Source organism: Physeter macrocephalus, chromosome 14, assembly GCF_002837175.3.
Source record: "Physeter macrocephalus isolate SW-GA chromosome 14, ASM283717v5, whole genome shotgun sequence".
In the NCBI taxonomy this organism is placed as follows: Eukaryota; Metazoa; Chordata; class Mammalia; order Artiodactyla; family Physeteridae; genus Physeter; species Physeter macrocephalus.
In genome coordinates, this window is record NC_041227.1 from 123,088,716 (window position 1) to 123,106,851 (window position 18,136).

Consider the following 18,136-nt stretch of genomic DNA (forward strand, 5'->3'; position numbering starts at 1 on the left):
TGTCACTGCCAGGTGGCTCTGAGGCTGTGGCTGCGGGCGGCCGGGTGCCCCACAAGCAGCTCCGCCAAGGCAGCCGTTGGCCGGGGGAAGTGAGTGTCTGGAGGCCGTTGAGGGCGCTATCTGCAGGCTGCCTCCCACCCGCCTCTCCCCAGCAGCCCCCAGAGGGGCGACAGGGGCACCTTCTCCCCGGGCCCCAGGGCAGGTGGCACTGCCCACAAACTGCCCTCCTTGCCAGCAAGGTCCCCAAGGGTGGGCCGGAGTGGCGGGGGATATATGTCTCCCGACGCAGAGCTCTGCCATCCCGACCCTGACCAGGGGCCACTGTTGCAGCCAGCCTGGCTGTGCCCACACACCTGTGGCTGGGCCGGGGCAGGGCAGCGGCCGTTAGTTCGGTCGAGGTGGTCCCACATGGCTGCTGTGGGCATCCCCTGCCCTCGCCACAGCAATCGGCCCTCTCCTCCCTCCCACAGACGTCCTGGGAGCCAGATGCTCCCACCAGGGCCAGGAGTGTGCCTGGCAGCCACAGAAGGCGGAAAGGCTGGAAGGAGCAGGGGAGCGAGGGGTGCCACGAGCTTGTGGGGTCCACCCATGGCCGGCCCAGGAAGCCCCGAACCAGGGCCTGGCACTGTTGCACCAGGTCTCCCCCGGGGGAGGCTGCTAAGAGGAAGGGGTGGGAAGCAGGCAGCAAAGGTGTCTGGGCCAGGGAGCCTGCTCTGCCCACCTGGGTCCTCAGGGCCAGCCCGGCCTCCCCTCCACCGGGGAGGAGAACTGCTCCTTATCGCCTGCCCAACATGTGCGCTCCACACGGCGCTTAAAGCCCGGATTATTTTAACAACTGTCCCTCACTCGTCACCTGTCCTGTTTGGAAAACAGCCCCTTTCTTGTTGCACAAAGAGAAGTTTCTCTCGCTCTCCAGCAGCACTGGGCGCTAATCTCCCCGCCTGGAACGCGGGCGGCAGCGGGCGCGGTGTGTGGGTCCACGTGCTCTGCAAACACAACGCCCGCTGCTCAGCAGTCATTGAGTTACGGCGGTGCCGGTGCCAGGAGCGGAGAGCCCTCTGTGCCCGCTGCCAACTGCAATTACCTCTCCGTGTGCCAGCCGCTGTCGGGTTTAACCCTTCCCACGCCGTGGTGGCCGAGCCAATACCAGCAACCCCGGGTGGGGGACGCTGGGGCCCAGGGCCTCTGCCCACGTCACAGTGCCCAGGGGCTGAGCAGACAGTGGGGAGCTGGGTGGTGGGGAGCTCTGTCCCTCCCTGGGAAAGCCAAGGGGAGCCCCAATGTCCTAGAAGGGTCTGCAGGGGCCCTTCTGCCAGCCACGAGGCCTGAGACACTTATGAGGCACCTACTGTGTGTACGAGGCTGCAACCGAGGGGGAGGGAGGGGCCGGGAGGGGCTCTGTTCTCGGCCAGGCCCCCAGGGTGGCAGCCGGAGTCTGCTGACAGCTCTCTCCTCCCCACCCCTCCCTCCCAGCTGACACATCTGGAGCCCATGCCTCCCCGAATCTAGGAGGTGGGCGCAGCCCTGCCCGGCCAGCCCAGCTGTGTTCCACATTTCCTCGGCTCCCCAGAGCCTTCCTGGCCCCACCCCTTCTTCCCTCTCTGCCCATCTCTGGTGCACATCTGGCCAGGATCACTGACTGGCGAGACTGGCCCCCCGTTTCCAACCAATTACCACCTCCCCCGTGGGGGCTTCCTCAACAGGGAGGCAGCCCCTCACCAGAGTGCTTGGCATGGTCTGCCGGCTGGCTCTTGCCAGCCACAGCGGGGGAGCCCTTTGCCTCACCCCTGGCCCTGGGCACCACAGTCAGTGGCTCCAGCCGCGGGGTGCGGCTGGGAGCCCCGGCCCCGACTTACCTTCGTGGGAGTGGGAGAACCAGATCTGGGAGGTGGTGGGGTGGGAGCCACGGTAGGCCTGATCCGAGGGGGAGGGGTTGGGGCCACTGGGGTGCGCGGAGGCCGCTGAGCCCAGACTGCTGGTGAGGAAACTGCCCATGAAAGAGGAGGCCGGAGAGTTCCCCATCAGGCGGCTGCTGGCTGTGGACACAGGGGGCAAGAGTGAGTCTGGGCAGGGACAGCACTAAGGACCCTTCTCCAGGGCTGACTATCAGGTCCCAAGCTCCCTGGGCTTTTGTCTTCAAACAGCCAAGAAGCCAAGGTGGGAGAAGCTGCCCGCTCGGGCCTCGGAGGCCCTGACACCCTCTTGTTACTGCAAAACCCCCAAGGATGGCACTTTTGCCGAATCACCCACCTTCACCCCCACCCCCATCAACCAGGTGCCACGTACTGTGGGCCCCAGGGCCTGTAGGAAACAGGCGGCCCTGTGGGCGGGCCTTCGACTCGGAGGCTCTGACTCTGACTCTCCCCGGCCAAGGCCTCTTAGCTGTCGGCAGACCTGCTAGAGCACACCTCCTGGAAAGGTCTAGGATCAGCAGGTCCCGGCAGTCTCTGCCCACCCCCTGGGTGGCACTGGGAGGGCCGGCCTTTCCCCCAGGCAGCGCCTTCAACCTTCTCCCCAGGTCCAGTTAACCACCTCATCAGACTGGGGTGCCCTCTCCCAGGTGAGCAAGCAAAGAAACCAAGGCAGAGGAAGAGAGACACGCGAGAGGAGCCTGAGGATGGAAGTGTCAGGATCTGCTTTAATGCCCCCAGGGTTTCTCAGGGTCAGGCCCTGACCGGCGGCATCGGGATGCAGGCAGTCACTTATGGTCCAGGACACTCGTGGCGTTCCCCCTGGCAGCCAGCCTCCGTAGCCTGCCCACCTGCACCCTCCGACACTGTATACCCTATCTGCCCAAGTCCAGTGGCCAAGGCCAGGATGATCAAGCCTCCCCAGGTTACCGTGGCGACCAGTGGATTGCATAGGAAGGATGTACACAGAGCACTCCGCGCAGAGCAGCACCCGGTGCCTGGTGGGTGGTCTGGGCTGCACTGCTCAGCCCCCACCCCAGCAGGGCCCCCGGCACCTTGTCACCTCCACTCCATGGGCAGAGAGCCTAGCTTGGGACCATCCCAGGGGATGGGGAACAGGAACCTGGGGGCTCACCATCCCAGTAGGCTGAGTGTAGGGGCCTGGCGGGGTCTGCAAGGGTTTTGGGGGCCACAGGAGGCTGCAGGCCCGGCCCAAGGTGAGTCAGGGCAGCTGTTTCCCTGCCCGGGAGGCAGGGGGAATTTGTGAATTTGTGATGCCTCATCCAGCCTGGCTTGGCCCTGGGAGCTTCCCAGACACGGGGTGACTCAGCAGAGAGGCGGCACGGCCTTGAAGCCGGGGAAAGGGAGGGGCTGCCCCGCCGGGACCCTGGCAGCTCCCCTCCTCTTCCCTCCACTCCCGTGCGGGAATGAGACATGTGGACGAGAGAGGCCTCTCCTGGCCACGGGCCTCAGAGGAAGGGTCTGTGAGCACTGCCGGGCACCAAGGTGTGAACTGACCTCTGTGGTGGGTATCAGGCCAAAGGGAGACCGTGAGAGGACCCAGGGGCAGGGGGCGAGGGTGCCCAGGAGCCAGGGACTTCCCAGACCGCAAGGCTGGGACTGCCATGGGCCCCGGCCAGACCACAGGCATGTCCAGCCAGGGGAGGGGACTCTGGGCTGGGAAGGGAAGTACTGGACTCCCAGGCGGGCGGGTAGAGCATGCAGGAGATGGAGGGCGGCCCCTGCTGTGCTCCAGGGACCCTGGAGGCAGAGGGCCATGCCTGCGGGATGACTGAGGCCTCTTCCTGCCTCGCCCAGGCCCACCCCATGTCCCCCAGGCCTTCCCACCCCCGCACCCTCCCAGGGAAGTCCCTCCGCCCTGCCCTTCCCGGGGACAGTGGGAAGCAACTGAGTCCAGGAGTCGGTCTGGATAAAGGATTTCTCCAGGAGCTTGGCCTGAGAACCTTGAGTTCTCCCACACCACGGCGGGCGGGGGCAGTGGGCAGGCCCCAGGCTGGGTGGAAGAAGCGGCCTGGCGTCCCATACGGCCCTTCCGGTTTGAGGATCCAGGGAAACCGAGGCTCAGAGGCGGCCCCCTCACAGGGTCTCCCACACCTGGGGGCCCTGCACGGGCAACAGGCCACCTCTGCAGACCCATCACCGACACCCCCAAGGGCCACCCACCTGGGGCAGGGGCAGGTAGGGAGCAGGCCTGAGGCCCAGAGGGGTGTCTGACCTGACTGGTGCCCTAAGCTGGAATTGGGGTGGGGGTGGGGGAGGCATGGGACTTCATGCCCTCCTCCTCCGGGAGACCGATCCTGGCCCTGGGTGGGGACTCTCAAGGGTGACTGTTTTGACACCATCCCAGAAGGGGGTCCCACCGCATGGGAGATTTGCAGGGGGGTGCTGCAGCTCAGCCAGTCCCGGTCCCGGCTGGCTCTACGGGGCAGGGGACAAATCAGTAACAGGCAGAGTTTCCTGCTATGTGCCTACCTCGCCCCATGCCAGCCAGTCTCCCAACTTGGGGGACCCTCTTGGGGCCCTTCCTGAGTCCATCATGAAGGAACCTCTGTCCCAGAGTGTGGGAAGTGAGCAAATGGGACAGCGCTCCAGCCCCGCCCTCTGGCCGCGGTCCTGGGCTCTCCAGGGCCCCCCTTTGCTCCGAGCCTTCTGGGCTGCCCCTGCGCTCCACCTCTCCCAGCCTCGTGGGCAGCTTGCAGCCCCCTGTGTCCTGCTTCAGGCTGGGCCATTTATCTGGGGGGTCTTTTCCCTCCTTTTTCTTTTCATGTTGAAAGCGGAAGAGGCTTGTCACATGAATATTATGTCTTTATAGCTTCACTGTAAGACGTTCAAGTGATAGACACAGCCAGGAAGGAAACAGAGGTCTCGGGAGACCCCACCGCCCTGGGGCAGAGCCACACACGTGTCCCAGGGACCACCTTCTGGGCACTCACCCACTCGCCCTGGTGGGAGACCCGTGCAGGTACCCAGGTGGCCTCTCCTCCGAAAACCCCAGCCCGCGGCAGCAGGTCCTGCCAAGGGCTCTCATACTCTCTGACCAGCAGGCCAGCCCTGGGGGATGCACGCTGGGCAGGTACAAAGACAACTCCCTGACGGGTCCCCCAGCCTGGGCCCTGCACGATGGGGCTCCATGAGCCTTGCTCTGAAGGGGTCAGTCTCTCCCCGGCCATCCTGGGCTAGAAGTTTGGAAGCAGACAAAGTCCTACAGGCTTTGCTGGGCGGGCACTGCCATGGTGGGTGTGGGGGAGGGGACTGCTGGTACCTAGAGTCCCCCCACCGCCCCCCGTAGCTGGCTTCTGACCCTCAGACAGAGCGTGTGGGCTCCCGTGTCACTTCCACCTCCAAGGAGTTTGGCCATGGCACCGTGCCGAGCCAGCAGAGGCGTGGGCAGACCTGGCTGCCACCTCCCCAGCCCCCGCCTGCCGACCAGTAGCCAGTCCCAGACAGAGCCTGAGCAGAGGCGGCCTGGGCTCTGGCCAGGGCTGGAGCTGCACGGCCAAGTCTGGCCGGGAACTGGGCTGGAGGCTTCTTTCCTCTTGGCAAGGTCCTTGCCCACGGAGTGCTGTGGTTAGCAACCTGGGAGGGGACAGCGGGAGCCCCGAGCAGCAGGGATGGCCAGAGGGACTTTCAGCTCAGAGCCCCCGGGCTGGGAGCTCCGATCCTGGCACCATCTGCACTAGCCCTTCTCACGGCAAGGGCTTTATGAACCTTGTATCCATTCAGGTCTTCGCGATCCCAGGTGGCGGTCCCACCACGGGGCTGACAAAGGAATGGGCATCATGAGTGTTGGCCCCACGGCCCCACGTGCCCGGGCTGGGGTTTGGATGAGGCTTGTCCACTCCAAGGCTGCCCTGGCCCCTCCAGTGAGCATGGTCACGGTGGCCAGTGCCCTGCGTCCTCTGCAGGCTCTCATCACAGCGATCTGGCCAAGTTTAGCATCATTTTGGGACAGGGACGCGAATGCTGTGTGAGGTGTCAGCAGGGCCACTGAGGCAGGCCATCCTGTACTACGCACCAGCCCCCAGCTGGCCATCCCCACTGCCCGGCTGGCCCAATCCAGGGTTTGCAGCCCCAGACACAGGACTCCAGCCCCAACTCCAGTGCCGCCTCAGCTCTGCCTAGGACACCGCGGAGTCCTGGCCCGGGTGCCGGGCTGGCTGAGAAAACCACTCCGGAAGCCAGAATGCCCAGGAGGGCTGGTCGACACCCCCCACCCACTGCCATGGCCCAGTTCCTCAGGCCAGGCCCCCACCCCCGGAGGCCCATCCTTTCCCACGCTCCAAGGCCCAGACAACCTGGACCAGGAGACAGGCCGTACCTGGACCCTGGCTGCGTGGCTACTTCCCTCCCAGCTGCCCCAGCCGGACGGAGCCGGGCGGGAATGCCCTGACCACTAGGCCCAGCCTTTGCTCACAGGGTCTCTATGTGCTGGCCGTGGTAGAGGTGACCGCACATGCCCAGGCAAAACCAGGGGGAGGGGCCTTCCTCTGTCAACCTGTGCCAGGCCCACCTGCTGCAGCCAAGATGGTCAACAGATGTTGGGCGGGCCCGAGGGGTGCCGAGGGTGTTCCTGCCTTGGAGCCCAGGTGCCGCCCTGGGGAGCCTCCAGTCCAGGGAGGGGCTGACTGGCAGCAAAGCCCCCAGAGCGCGAGGGGCTGGCACACCACAGGCCAGGCCCGGAGCCCTGGACAGCCAGGTGCGCACTGTGCCTGCCCTCTCCCTCCAGCCTCCACCTTCCCGCCAGGCTGACAGAGGGACAGAGAAGGGCCTCGAAGAGCTGGGGAGAGCGAGCAGGAGCGCACAGCTACAGCAGAACGAGCATTTGTTTTGACTTAAGTGAGCTACCTTTTCTGGAAACGGTGAAACGGGTTGTAAAAAACAAAAAAACAAAAAGGGCCTCGTTGTGATGGCTGGCGGCCGCTGCTGAGAAGCAAGCCCCTTCCCAGGCTCTCCTGCTGCTTCTGGAGGCCCAGCTGACAGGCTGCTGGCACCGGGCTCCCCAGCTCTGCGTCTGGCGGCTGCACCCGCCGCCCGGAACAGCTCCCACCCTCCTGCTCACACCTGCTCAGCCTCCCCCACCGCCTCCAGCCCCCTGCAGAGCCTGCCTGGGCACGGGGACACCCAGCTCCCCTGAGGCCATCCCTGGGTCTCCCTCAGGACACCAAGGGCTGCTGAGACACTGGAGGGACGGGTGGCCTGCCTAGGCCAAAGTACCCCTCCGATGCTGGGCCAGGCTCCAGAGGGAGCGGACTGGAGAAGAGGAGGCAGGAAGGATAACAGCCCACTGCGTGGACCCGGCCCACATTCCTCTCATTCCAGGAGAGGGAAGGGGAGGGAGGATGTCCACCCTGGGTGTCCGCGTGGACAGGGGGGTGGGGGGGGTGGGGGGTGGAGAGGTTTCAGTCCAGCCTGCTCGCAGGCAGGTGGGCGTCCATCTGTCTGACCACCCAGGAGAAGAATGGGGGGAGGGGGACAGGGATGGGGATACCAGGCCCTGGTGGGAGAGGCCGCTTTGGACTGCGCCACAGGAAACCCAAAGTGGCCACAGCAGGGGCCATAGAGGCTGCACCACACCACCGGCCACCAGACCCACTCTAGGTGTACACGAGTTTGCAAGCTCAGTTCCTGCTGCCACCAGGGACACTGCCTGCTGGGCTGGAACCCACCAGTGGCCCAGGCATGAGACAATGTGTGTGTCTTTGTGTGTGTCTGTGTACAGGGGCACGGAGGCAGCGAAGGGACTACGTGTGGGCACTCGGGGTGTGTCTGGGTGTGTGTGCATGGCTGAGTGTGCATGTGGGCAATGGCCGTGCACACAGGCACAGATGTGCACCCAGGTCTGGGGCAGAGGCTCCGAGGGTGCACCCTGGACGTGGGTGTGCACGCCTGGCTCCAAGTGTGCGCAAGGTGGTGACTTGTTCTTGTGTGAGGGAGTCACACACGGGCTGGGCCGGCCCTGAGGGATGCTGCTTCCCAGGGTCACGCTGCCACCAAACCGGTCTCCTTCCTGGCCCAGACTCTGAAAAAGGCTCCTGGCCTTTAATTCTGTCTGATGCCTGTGGTGGCAGGCGAGAGACACCAGGACGCCCCCTTCCTTCTCCACCCTGTGGGGCACATCCAGCTTCCTCACGGTGGAAGGGGAACGCTGGCCTCAAGCCTGTACCCAGCTGCAGCACCAAGACCCCCGACCCCCTCCTGTCTGGGAGTCGGCCCCCTCCCCAGCCCAGCTGCTCAGCCCCCAGCCACCTGGACCTGGAAGTGGGTCCAGCAGTTGCGTGGATTCTGGGGGCAGCTGGCAGGTCACGTGGCTGGGGCCATCTCCCCACAGAGAGCCCGATTCCTCTGTGGTGGAGAAGCAGCTCAGAAGCCCCCTCCGATCTGGGACCCCCTCCGGGCAGGGCCAGCCTCACCAGGCAGGCTCTCCAGGACGCAGAAATTATTGGGATCTGGGGCAGTCCCCTCCAGCCACAAACCGGTGGCCTCCAGATGTCGGCCTGTCTGACCCCCCCGACTCACTTGGTCTCACCGGACACGGAGCCTGCCCTGCTTCAAGACACCCCCTGCTGCCACAGCCTCAGAGTCCCTGAGGATGCCACCCAATGACCCCAGCTGCCATCTACAGCCCCGAGAAGACAGAGGGACAAGAAGAGGAGGCCGAGACAGGCACAGAGAGGAAGGAAGGACAGACGAGAAGGAAGAGGCTGGAGGCAGGAAGAGACAGCTGCAGCCGTGGGAGAGGGGGTGCTGGTGGGGGAGGGGCTGGGGTGGCAGCAGTGGGGGCGGAATGCGTGCCTCCGCCAGCCCAGCCCCGGGACGCGGGGGCAGCCCCGGTGAGGGGTGCCCGCCCAGAAACATGAGTGCGTCACAGGGGAAGCCCCTCTCTGCTGGTCCAGGAGAACCTTCCAGAAGACCCGGTTGGCCCAAAGGCAGTGTCTCACAGGCCATAATAGGAAAACTCCGTGGTTGTTGAGCCACCAGGCCCACAAATATAAAGGCAATGATGACAGGGGACAGGCCCAACCACCAACAGCCCAGAACTAATAAAAGAAAAGGAAAACCGGATATAAGTCTGGTTCTTATTAAAAGGGTAAATTTAGCCTTTTGGCTAGGCGGGGAGTGCGGGGTGGCCAACATTCCCCACCGGGGCCGCCTCGGACGCTGGCCGAGAGTGACTCAGAGGGCTGCCCCCACCCCCTCCAGTTCTTCACACCTTCTGGGGTCTCCGCCTCCCTTCCCTCTCACACCCTCCCTGGCGAACGACCAGCACTCCCCCTCCAGGACGCCCCTGAAGGCCGGCAAACAGGCGGGGGTGGGGGCGCGGGGAGGTGACCAGGGCTGGTCGGCGCCACCCCCTCCAAACCCCGCCAGCTGGAGGAGCATCCTCAGCCAAAGCAGGGCTTCCCTTCACACCATCTTGAAATAAGCCAGCTGCAAGGAGACAAACGCCTTGGTTGTAGCCCAGCGTAGACATCAGGGTGCACGCTCACGCCCTAGCCCCACTGGTCCCCTCAGAGGGAGAGCCCATCTGGACAGGGTCGGAGGTGCCCACCCCGCTCTCCTGCACCCCATGCCCTGGACCCAGGCACCCAGCACCTTGAGCTGGCCTGAACACGCCCCTTTCTCAGCTGTGGGCAGGCAGGGGAAGAGGGCAGCCAACACTCCCAATTCATTCCCAGCAGATGGGGGGGCGGCGCCCTGTGCTTGTCCAGGCAGAGACCTCCAGGGAGCCCACATTCTGGAATTTCTGACAGGCCACCCTCTGCACCCCATCCCTGCCTTCTGAGGCTCTCAGCAGACCTGCCCTCCCAACCCGACTCTAAAGTCTGTGACCAGAAGCAGGAAAAGGCCTGGCACCGGGGCTGCCCACGGCTCCTGGAGGGAGGAGGATTCAGGGGGCAGCCCGCTGGGGAGCAGGGATCCCCCACAGTGTGCTCCTGGGGGCAGCGCTGCACCCCCATAAGAAGGGAGATGGGGTGGGGGCAGGATGCACCCAGGACTCTGTCTCCTTATAGTTTCTTCTAACGGTGCCGCTTTGACAAACCACCCCACTTCCTTCAAAGAACGGAGATAAAATATTTTAATTTCTAAAGACGGTGAGTATAAGTAGGGAGAAAACCTCAATTCTCTGACGTAAAACTACAGTGTTTCTGGGAACTCTTGAAGTGAACAGGGCAAGGAGAGCTGTTTCTGGAGTGAAGTGCACCCCACTGGTCTGGGGGTCCCAAATGGGGATGGAGTGCCAGCCAGCCCAGGGGAGCCAGCGGGGAACCAGCCTCGGGGCGGCCCAGCAAGAGCTCCCAACGGAGAGAAGACCCCTGCCCCGTGCAGCTCACCCACAGCCTGGACACCCAGCCCTATGGTCCCTCAGCCCCACCCCATTCCAGGGGCGGGGGGCTCAGGCGGAGAACCAGCCTTGGACCTCCAGCCCAGAAGCCTGTGCTCCTGGGTGGCTCCCAATGTGACCACAGAGCAAGCAAGTGGCCTTGCTGAGCCTCCACCTGGACCCCACCTGCCTCAGGGCCAGGGGGCAGCAGGGGACTCAGCCCTGAGCCTGAGGACTGACCCCTTGCCCGATTCACATGCTGGGCTCCGAACAAGTGTCGTGTGTGGAAAAGGCTCTGCTGCCAGAGCAGGGGAGGGGGCTCTGGGCTGGGCTGCCCGGGTGGAATGAGGTCTCCAAAGGGTGCCCCCCACACAGTCTAGAGACCTCAAGATGCACCATGCCCTCCGGCCACCTGGTCCAGCGGCCAGGCCCCGGGCCAGCTGACTGCTCCCGAGAGGGACCCAGGGCCTGGTGGGGCTGCCCTGAATCTCCATCAGCTCCAGGCAGTCCAGGAGGAGTGCCCAGGTAAGCCCGAGGCACCTGCTGACCTCACTAGGGCAGGCAGCTGGCGTGGGAACATCAGAAGAAAGTGCTGCCCAGACCGGACAGCACAAATGTCCTTGTCACCCAAGCCACAGACTGGGCCCTGAGCTCCGTCCAGAGAATGAAATTCTAACCCAGCTCATTCGTTAGACAAACAGTTACTGAGTGGCTGCAGTGTGCAGGGTCACTCACCCTCACCCTGGAATCCGAGGAAGTCACAGGCTGCCCGGGCACCCTGGCTTCCAACAATGGCCCTCGGACCTCTCGGTGACCCATACTGCCTCGCGCAGCTGCTTGGGGCCGTCTCACTGGACTGTATCTTGGAGCAGATGTTTGACAGGTGGAAAGATGATGCTGCTCGTGGGCACCTTCCCAACTTTTCTTGATTTTATCTGTATTCATACTCGTTAAGGGCTTTTTAAGAGTTCACCTAAAGATGCATTACAATTTAATTTAGATTTAATTTTAATATTAATTTAAAACAAATTAAAAGCTTATTTTTAGGAGACCCAAAGGGATGCAAAATGTCTCAAAAAGGGGACTGACTTCAGGCAAACTGCCCTCAAGTGACCTGCTGGCCGGGCCTGTGGAAGGCCAGTTGGACAGGGCAGCCGCCTCACCAGGCAAACGGGCAAGTCCTGGGGGACCACAGGTCCGGCTCCTTCTCCTGCATCCTGTGTAGGGTGAGGAAGGCTGTGCACACAGGCCAGGGACAGAGGGATCTGCTGGCACCCTTCTGCACGGCGCTGCTGAGCCCAGGAGGCGGGCGGGAACCCCGGTCCTGCCCTCACCGCGTCCACGTCCAAGACTGGGTCCTGAAACCCCACCTGCCGGCCGCCAGGACCCTATAGGGAGTGATGGGAAGAGGCATCAAGGGCCCGTGCCCCACTGAGTACAAAGTGCAGGGATGTGAGCGCTGCCTGGGGGAGAGACGCGACCAGGATCTGGAGAGGCAGGGCTTGTGGGAAAGAGCCTCCACGAGATGTGCAGGCAGGGGTGTGCCACTAACTGCCACCAGCCCCGGGCAGCCACGCACTCCTCCCAGGCTGGGCACTGAGGCCAAAACCAGGAGCGGCTCCTAAGCCTGCTGGTGTGTAAATGCTGGAAAGCAGAGTGATGCAGCGAGCGGGCCCCACCTGGCAACACAATGTTCCAGTGCCTGCAGCCCCTCGCTGCCATGCCTGCCTGCCCGGGATGGAGATGGAGCAGATGGCGAGGGGCCACAGCCCTGCTCCCTCATCTCTCCTGTGCCCTCATTTCCCTTTTGTTGGTTGCCCCCCAGCCCCTGCCTGTGCAGCCACCCACACAGCCACCACAGAAGGGAGGGGAGGGGAGCGGGCAGCTCTCCCCCAGCGTCTGTACCCCCTCGCCCACCAGGCCCTAAGGTCCAGGTGAAGCCGCTGGCTTCTGCCCTCCAATCTATCGTAGGTGCCCCACCACACATGTTGACGGTGAGGGAGTCACCTGCAGGGGCCAGTCAAGGGACAGACAGAAAGTGGTCCCACCCGGTGCCCAGCTCCTGCTCCACCAGGTCCCTCCTTCACTGCAGGGGGAGGGGGCAGCGGTGTCTCCGCAGGGACAGTCCCATCCTGAGCCTTGTTCTATCTCCACTGGTCCCCCTCTCCACTGCACAACCTCACACGTGCACCCAGAGGCCAGTCCGCATGCCACAAGGATGACGCTGGGCTGCACTGCTCAGTGGACCTCTCGCTGCCACCCCCTCACCCTGTCACTGGGTGTGACACTAAGAAGGAGGGGACTGTCCTCTCTGCCAATTTTTTTAGCTCTGACACCTCTTTTAAATGGAGCGCACACAGTCTGGGAGCCTCTGCGGACGACAGAAGATGCTTCTGGAAGGTAAGGAGATGCTGACCTGGCCCCTGGGAGGTGGCCACACAGGCTAGAGACACTGCCCACGTGAATGTCCCATGTATGTGTGGTCGGGTGTCGGGCGGGCACCTTGGTTTTTAGTGAAGTGACCAGGGCCAATTCAGACTCCGGTGTCTCCTGCCCTTCTCTTCCTCATGCGGTTCTCCCAGAGGGTTATCGTCTCGATTTTCCAGTGTGGGGCCAAAATTGCAGGAGAAAAAAAACGAACAGGGCTCTTTTCATGTCCACAGGCACGTGTGTGCTTTACCCAAGTGTGGACAGGCGCGCACACCCCGTCTCGGCCCCAGCCATCCTGCACGGGAGGGAGGCCAGCAACGGCCAGGCCCAGCTCTGGGGGAACAAAGGCATGGAGGGCACAGACACCCACACTCAGGACACTGGGGTCCCACGGGGAGGGTGGCCCCATGTGGAGAAGGACAGGGGTGCTGCAAGGCCTGGGGGGACAGACTGCCAAGGGCAGTCAGGGCCGGAGGTCACGGGCCATGTGGGTGGAGCCTGGGCACTGGTGGCTGTAGGGGCTGCCCAGGTGGGGAGACTCCAGGAGGGACAGGGGAAGGGGAGCAGAGAAGGTACCTGGGGCAGCAAAGAGGGGAGTACAGGTGGCCAGAGCCTGTGGGTGGCTTGGCACACGTGCTGAGTGTTGGGAACCTTCGGGGACAGTGATATGGCAAGGGTGGTAGGTGGGAGCTGACCTACGGTGTAGGGGGCTTGGGTAAGGGAGGCCCCAAGGGAAGGAGAAGCAGGGCTGAAGGCCCAGACAGGCTTGGGGCTGACCTGCAGGTAGAGGCAGAGCAGGGAAAGCTGACCGGCACCTCCTGGAGGAATTGGACATGGGGATAGCTTCATTTGAAGCAGAAGCCTGGGGCGGGTGCTGGGAAAGGGCCAGCTCCAGTTCAGCAGAAGCCAGAGGATGGGTTCCACAGTGACACAGTGAAGAAGGGGGCTGAAGCAGGGGCGGGCAGCTCACCAGCACCAAGCCCTGCACATCAGGCCCTGAGTCTACCACCGAGGGTCACTGGGGACCTTCAGGCTCCATTCCCGGCAGGTGGCCAGGAGCTGAAGGATGGAGCAGGTGGCGGGAAGTGGAGAGAGATCAGAATGCACATTCCGATCGCGGGGCGGGGCTGGCTCTCCCAGGGGCCAACTGGGATGTGCCTCCCTGAAGGCCAGTTGTGAGTGTCCGTGAGCGAGTGTCTGCATGAGTGTGAGCAGGTGTGTGTGTAAGGACACGCCTGGGGGTGTGAGCACACGTGAGCAGGTGTGACGTGTGTCCATTCACTGTGGGCTCATGTGAGCTCGGCCAGTTAATGCACTGGAGGGCCTGTGGGGACACTGGGGTCTGCAGGGTAGGTCTGTGCCTCTGCCCCCAAAGGGCACACGGGCTGAGCCAGGCAGCAATGCCGGTGCTGAGACGGAGCCTGCCACAGGGTGCTGTGAGATGCTCGTGAGATGCTGGTGGACAGCAGCCTGGCAGTGCAGCCCCTTCCCCACACCCCCACCGCGTCCCCACCCTGGGTTCCACCCCTTGGTTGTCCCCAAACTGCCTTCTTTTCACCCCCATCCAGCTGTGCTCCCAGCATGCCTGCCTTGATGGTGGGGGGCCCTGCCTGGTCTGGCTCTGTGATGATAGGGCCATGGTGCCCTCCCCAGAGTTGCCTTCAGAAGGAAGTCCCAGGGAAGAAAGGCTCTGGCTTCCCTGAAGGAGGAGCAAAGGGATACAGCCAAGACTGCCTTTTCCCAAGAAGATGGCAGAGGGGTGGTTTAGTTATTAAACCACCACTAAAATGTGGCTGATGAGTCTCTCTTACTTGGCGAGGTTCTCCAAGAAGATACCACCCCAGGCCACACTTGGGGACCCCAGCCTACTGCTCAGAGGCCTCTCTCAGCAGCACACCTATCCTCTGCCCCTCCCCTGCATTTCTAGTAATTTCTAGAGGAAACCAAGTTCCTATACTTGGATGAAGCAGGGCTGCTTTAACTTTCCTTCCGGTTCCAGGCACACAGTGGGTCCCCCCTTCCCCAGCCTCAAAAGTCTTTGGATCTAAAGACACTGGACTCTTTGTTGGGGGACCTGGGGGAGGGGAGAGGGGGCAGGGAACCCAACCCACCTGTTCATTCCCTCCCCCCCCTCCCCCATCCTAGGTCAGAAAGAAAAAAAAAAAAAATGCTTCCTGGCTGATCCAATCTGGAACCTAATCGTCTGGACAGCTGCAGCAGCCCTCAGATGCCAGCCCGGCTGGCTCCCAGCTTGGGCACTGGATGCCTCTCCACCAGGCCCGCAGCCTGCTGCAAACCCACACCAATCCCATAAGCGGGGAGGGGGCAACCCCCAACCCGGCGCCCCCCTACCTCCTCTAAGCCCACACCCAGTTCCCACCGACCGGTCCCCGTCCTCCAGTGGCAGCTGCTGGCAGGGCCACAGGAGGCAGTAATATTATATATTACAACAAACAGGGGCGGCCCACTGACAAATAGGCCTGCATGATCTAAATGGTATATTATCCCATAAAAACGTCATCGGGCAGGGCGTCAAAGCCGAGACGGAGCAGCAGCCTTGGAGTGTGGGCTGCAAAACCCGAACCTTCCTTGGCGTGGCCTGGGGCTTTGGAGATATGTTCTAGACAGTGCATGCTGGTTGTAATTTTGTTGTTTGCTTTTAATCTGGAGTCTTTGGTGGGAGAAAGGAGGCCTCAGAGGTTAATGGGGACAGGGAAACCCTGGGGAGCCGTCCCCTGGCGGGCAAGGCAGGAGGAAGCCCTGCAGTGCAAGTCACCTACTGCCAAACAGATAGGGCACACGTTGCACCCCAAAGCCCTGAGGTCGGCCTCAGCTCGAGAGCTGTGGCGCAAGTCCCAGCAAAGACCTCCGATGAGGGCCTTTCCCAAGGGGTGCCCACCTCTCCGGGAGGCTGTCGGGAGTGGCAGGAGTGAGAACTTTCTCTGGATGGGTGATGACGGGCTAGGCCTTCCTTCCAGAGGGGCTAAGGCAGCACCCCCATCCTGGGGGGATGGTTTCTATTCATCAGAAGTCATCCAGGGTGGATGCTGGTCAATACGGCATTGATAGGGCTCACTGCCGCCTGTCAGTGGGAGGCTGGGGAGTGGGGCGCCGCCCCAAAGTCTGTGCACAGTTTTCGCATGGGACTCTCTAGGCAGAGATCAGCGCTGATGCCACCCAGGTGGAGTCCCCACATCCCTTCCAAGCTGACCCTTTGCCAGTGTGACCAGGGCCCCTCTGAGAAGGCCATGTGCAATGGGCTGAGATCAGGGCATATGGTGGGAATCCCCCTGGGACTCCGGCCATGCCAATCAAGGCAGCTGCCCTCTGCACAGGGTGTCCCTGGGGCAGAGGGGCAGCTCCCATCTTTTGGGGCCTATATTCAGATATTTATGGTAGGAAGGAAGCCAGGCAGGGCCCGGAGGCCTCTTTCAGGATAAAGGGCAAGGGGTTACTGGAGGTGGCACCCAAGGCCCCCTTCCGCCCAGAAAGCACTCGTTCCCAGTGGCACTGGCTGAACTCTATCTGAGCTTGGGAATTCCCAGCTCAGGGCCGGTCCCAGGCTCAGACCCTGGAGCTAGACCAGGAGCATTCTGGGAAGTGTAGTCCTCTGGGAGTTGGGAGGGCCTGCTGGGATTTCCGGGGGCGTCTCATCAAGAGCAAGCAAGAGGACAGAGCAAAGGAGGTTACCCTGACCCTAATCCCAAGGTGGAAGTTTGACATTCCTGGGAAATGGCTGAACTTAAGACATCTGCTCCCTGAAAAGATACCAGCCAATGCTGGATTCCAGCCTCAGATCACACCCGCAGTGGTCTCTCTGAGCAAGCCATCTGGAGCTCTTATTTTGGTGGGAAGACCTGGGAACTCCCCAGAGGGAAAAAAGCCCTGCCTGAAGTGCCCCGACTCCTGTCCTCCTCTGGCAGCTGCCCCCAGACAGCAGGAGAGACAGGGGTGCTACCTGCCGGGCTCCTGGAGAGGCTGCAGCGCATCCCGCACACTCTCGCACATTATTTATGCTCACAGCCCCCGCTGATGACATATGTAAGTTGACAGCGAACATCCTATCAACTTGCTGGAGTGTATCTTGATTGTTAAAACACACTCTTAAAGGTATACGATCATTTATCAAATTAAAATAGCGGCGCCTTGCCTGTCCCTTTTCTGCCTTCCCTGACCACTCCCCTGCAGCCTCCCTCCTTCTCTGGCCTCCTGGGCATCCTGCCCTTGCACCCAGGCCCTGCTCCTCGGGTTGGCGGGGAGAGACACTGCCCTGCTTCCAGGGACCCAGACTCAGCACCCCATCCCCACCCTACCCCAGGCCAGGGCAAGCCCACTAATCGCCAAGAAGTGACAAACGCCAGAAGCCCCACCAATTAAATCTAAACTCAAGCAAAGCTCAGTGGCCAGTAAATTATTATTTTTATTAGCTTGAACCAAGTTCCCGTAAGAGAGAAAGTCAACTTGCTCCCATGAATGGCTCTTGTATAATTTATTTAACTCTGTACTCTTTGCCAAAGCCTGGAATATTTTTAGCTCATTCTGTTGTTGGATTTGGCTTTTTTATGTGTGTTTCTGAGGGGTATTTTTAGCTCCCTCCATGTTATTCTAACAGCCTCCTGTGCGTTTTGTCCTGTCTGTGCGGGCTGTTGAACCCAGTCTCACAGCAGACGAGGGAGATTTCTAAGAATACACGGGAGCGTTTGGGGGTGATGAGGGATGGCACAAGGCCGCTCCCTGCCTCGCTGGCTAATTTGCCTTAGTGCTCACGTGACCTGGATATTCCTATAGGAATATCCTTGTAGGAAAAATCAGACATGGGGGCAGTTCAAGCCCCACTGAGAAAAAACCCACATTCCAAAAATGGCTTCGCTGGGGTGGGTGAGGCGGCCACAGCCTGGCCGATCCACGAGGCCACTGGATTCCTGGCTCTGCAGGGCAGCCTTGGCTTTGATGTCTGCTTCTGTCACTTACAGAACAGGATGGGTAGAGTCTTCAGAAAGTAACTCTTTTCACACCTACTTAATGTTGGTAACTGTTGCAGAAACACTCCACCGTGTCACTGAGTTAATGAGGTATTTACGAAAATGTATTTTTTTTCCTTTACAAAAAAATATCACATGAGGAGGAAGGGGGACCCTTTGATGGGGTCTTTTCACACCCGGAAATTATCTTTTTTTCCTCTGCATTTTTCTTTTCTTTTTTTCTTTTTTGAGATTGGCAATCAGAAACACTGTTAGCAGGAGAGAAGTTTGTGGTTCTCCCACCAGAAGGAACGTGCCGCCCTGTTTACTCCCAACAACCGCAGGCCCAGGGCACCTGGCTTCCAGGCCCGGCCATTTACACCCCAAAGAAGCCGGGAGAAGGGGCGGAGAGGAGAACCCACCCGCTGTCACATTGCTGAAACCAAGACTTGATCGGCTCCTCCGCCTTCCTCGGGTGGAGACCCGGTGAT

The 18,136-nt window shown here is 61.7% G+C and overlaps 1 protein-coding gene across 1 annotated transcript in view; it reads right to left on the reverse strand.

Annotated features, from left to right (window-relative positions):
- Window positions 1-18,136, reverse strand: part of LOC102995058 (BAH and coiled-coil domain-containing protein 1) — a 61,887-nt gene that overhangs the window by 36,267 nt on the left and 7,484 nt on the right. The window contains exons 6-11 of the mRNA XM_055089805.1: window positions 13,380-13,502; window positions 13,165-13,260; window positions 12,935-13,017; window positions 11,589-11,642; window positions 3,046-3,109; window positions 1,857-2,036 (exon numbers count right to left, since the gene is read on the reverse strand). Coding sequence (XP_054945780.1) covers window positions 1,857-2,036; window positions 3,046-3,109; window positions 11,589-11,642; window positions 12,935-13,017; window positions 13,165-13,260; window positions 13,380-13,502 — 600 coding nt within the window. The remainder of the gene's footprint in view (window positions 1-1,856; window positions 2,037-3,045; window positions 3,110-11,588; window positions 11,643-12,934; window positions 13,018-13,164; window positions 13,261-13,379; window positions 13,503-18,136) is intronic.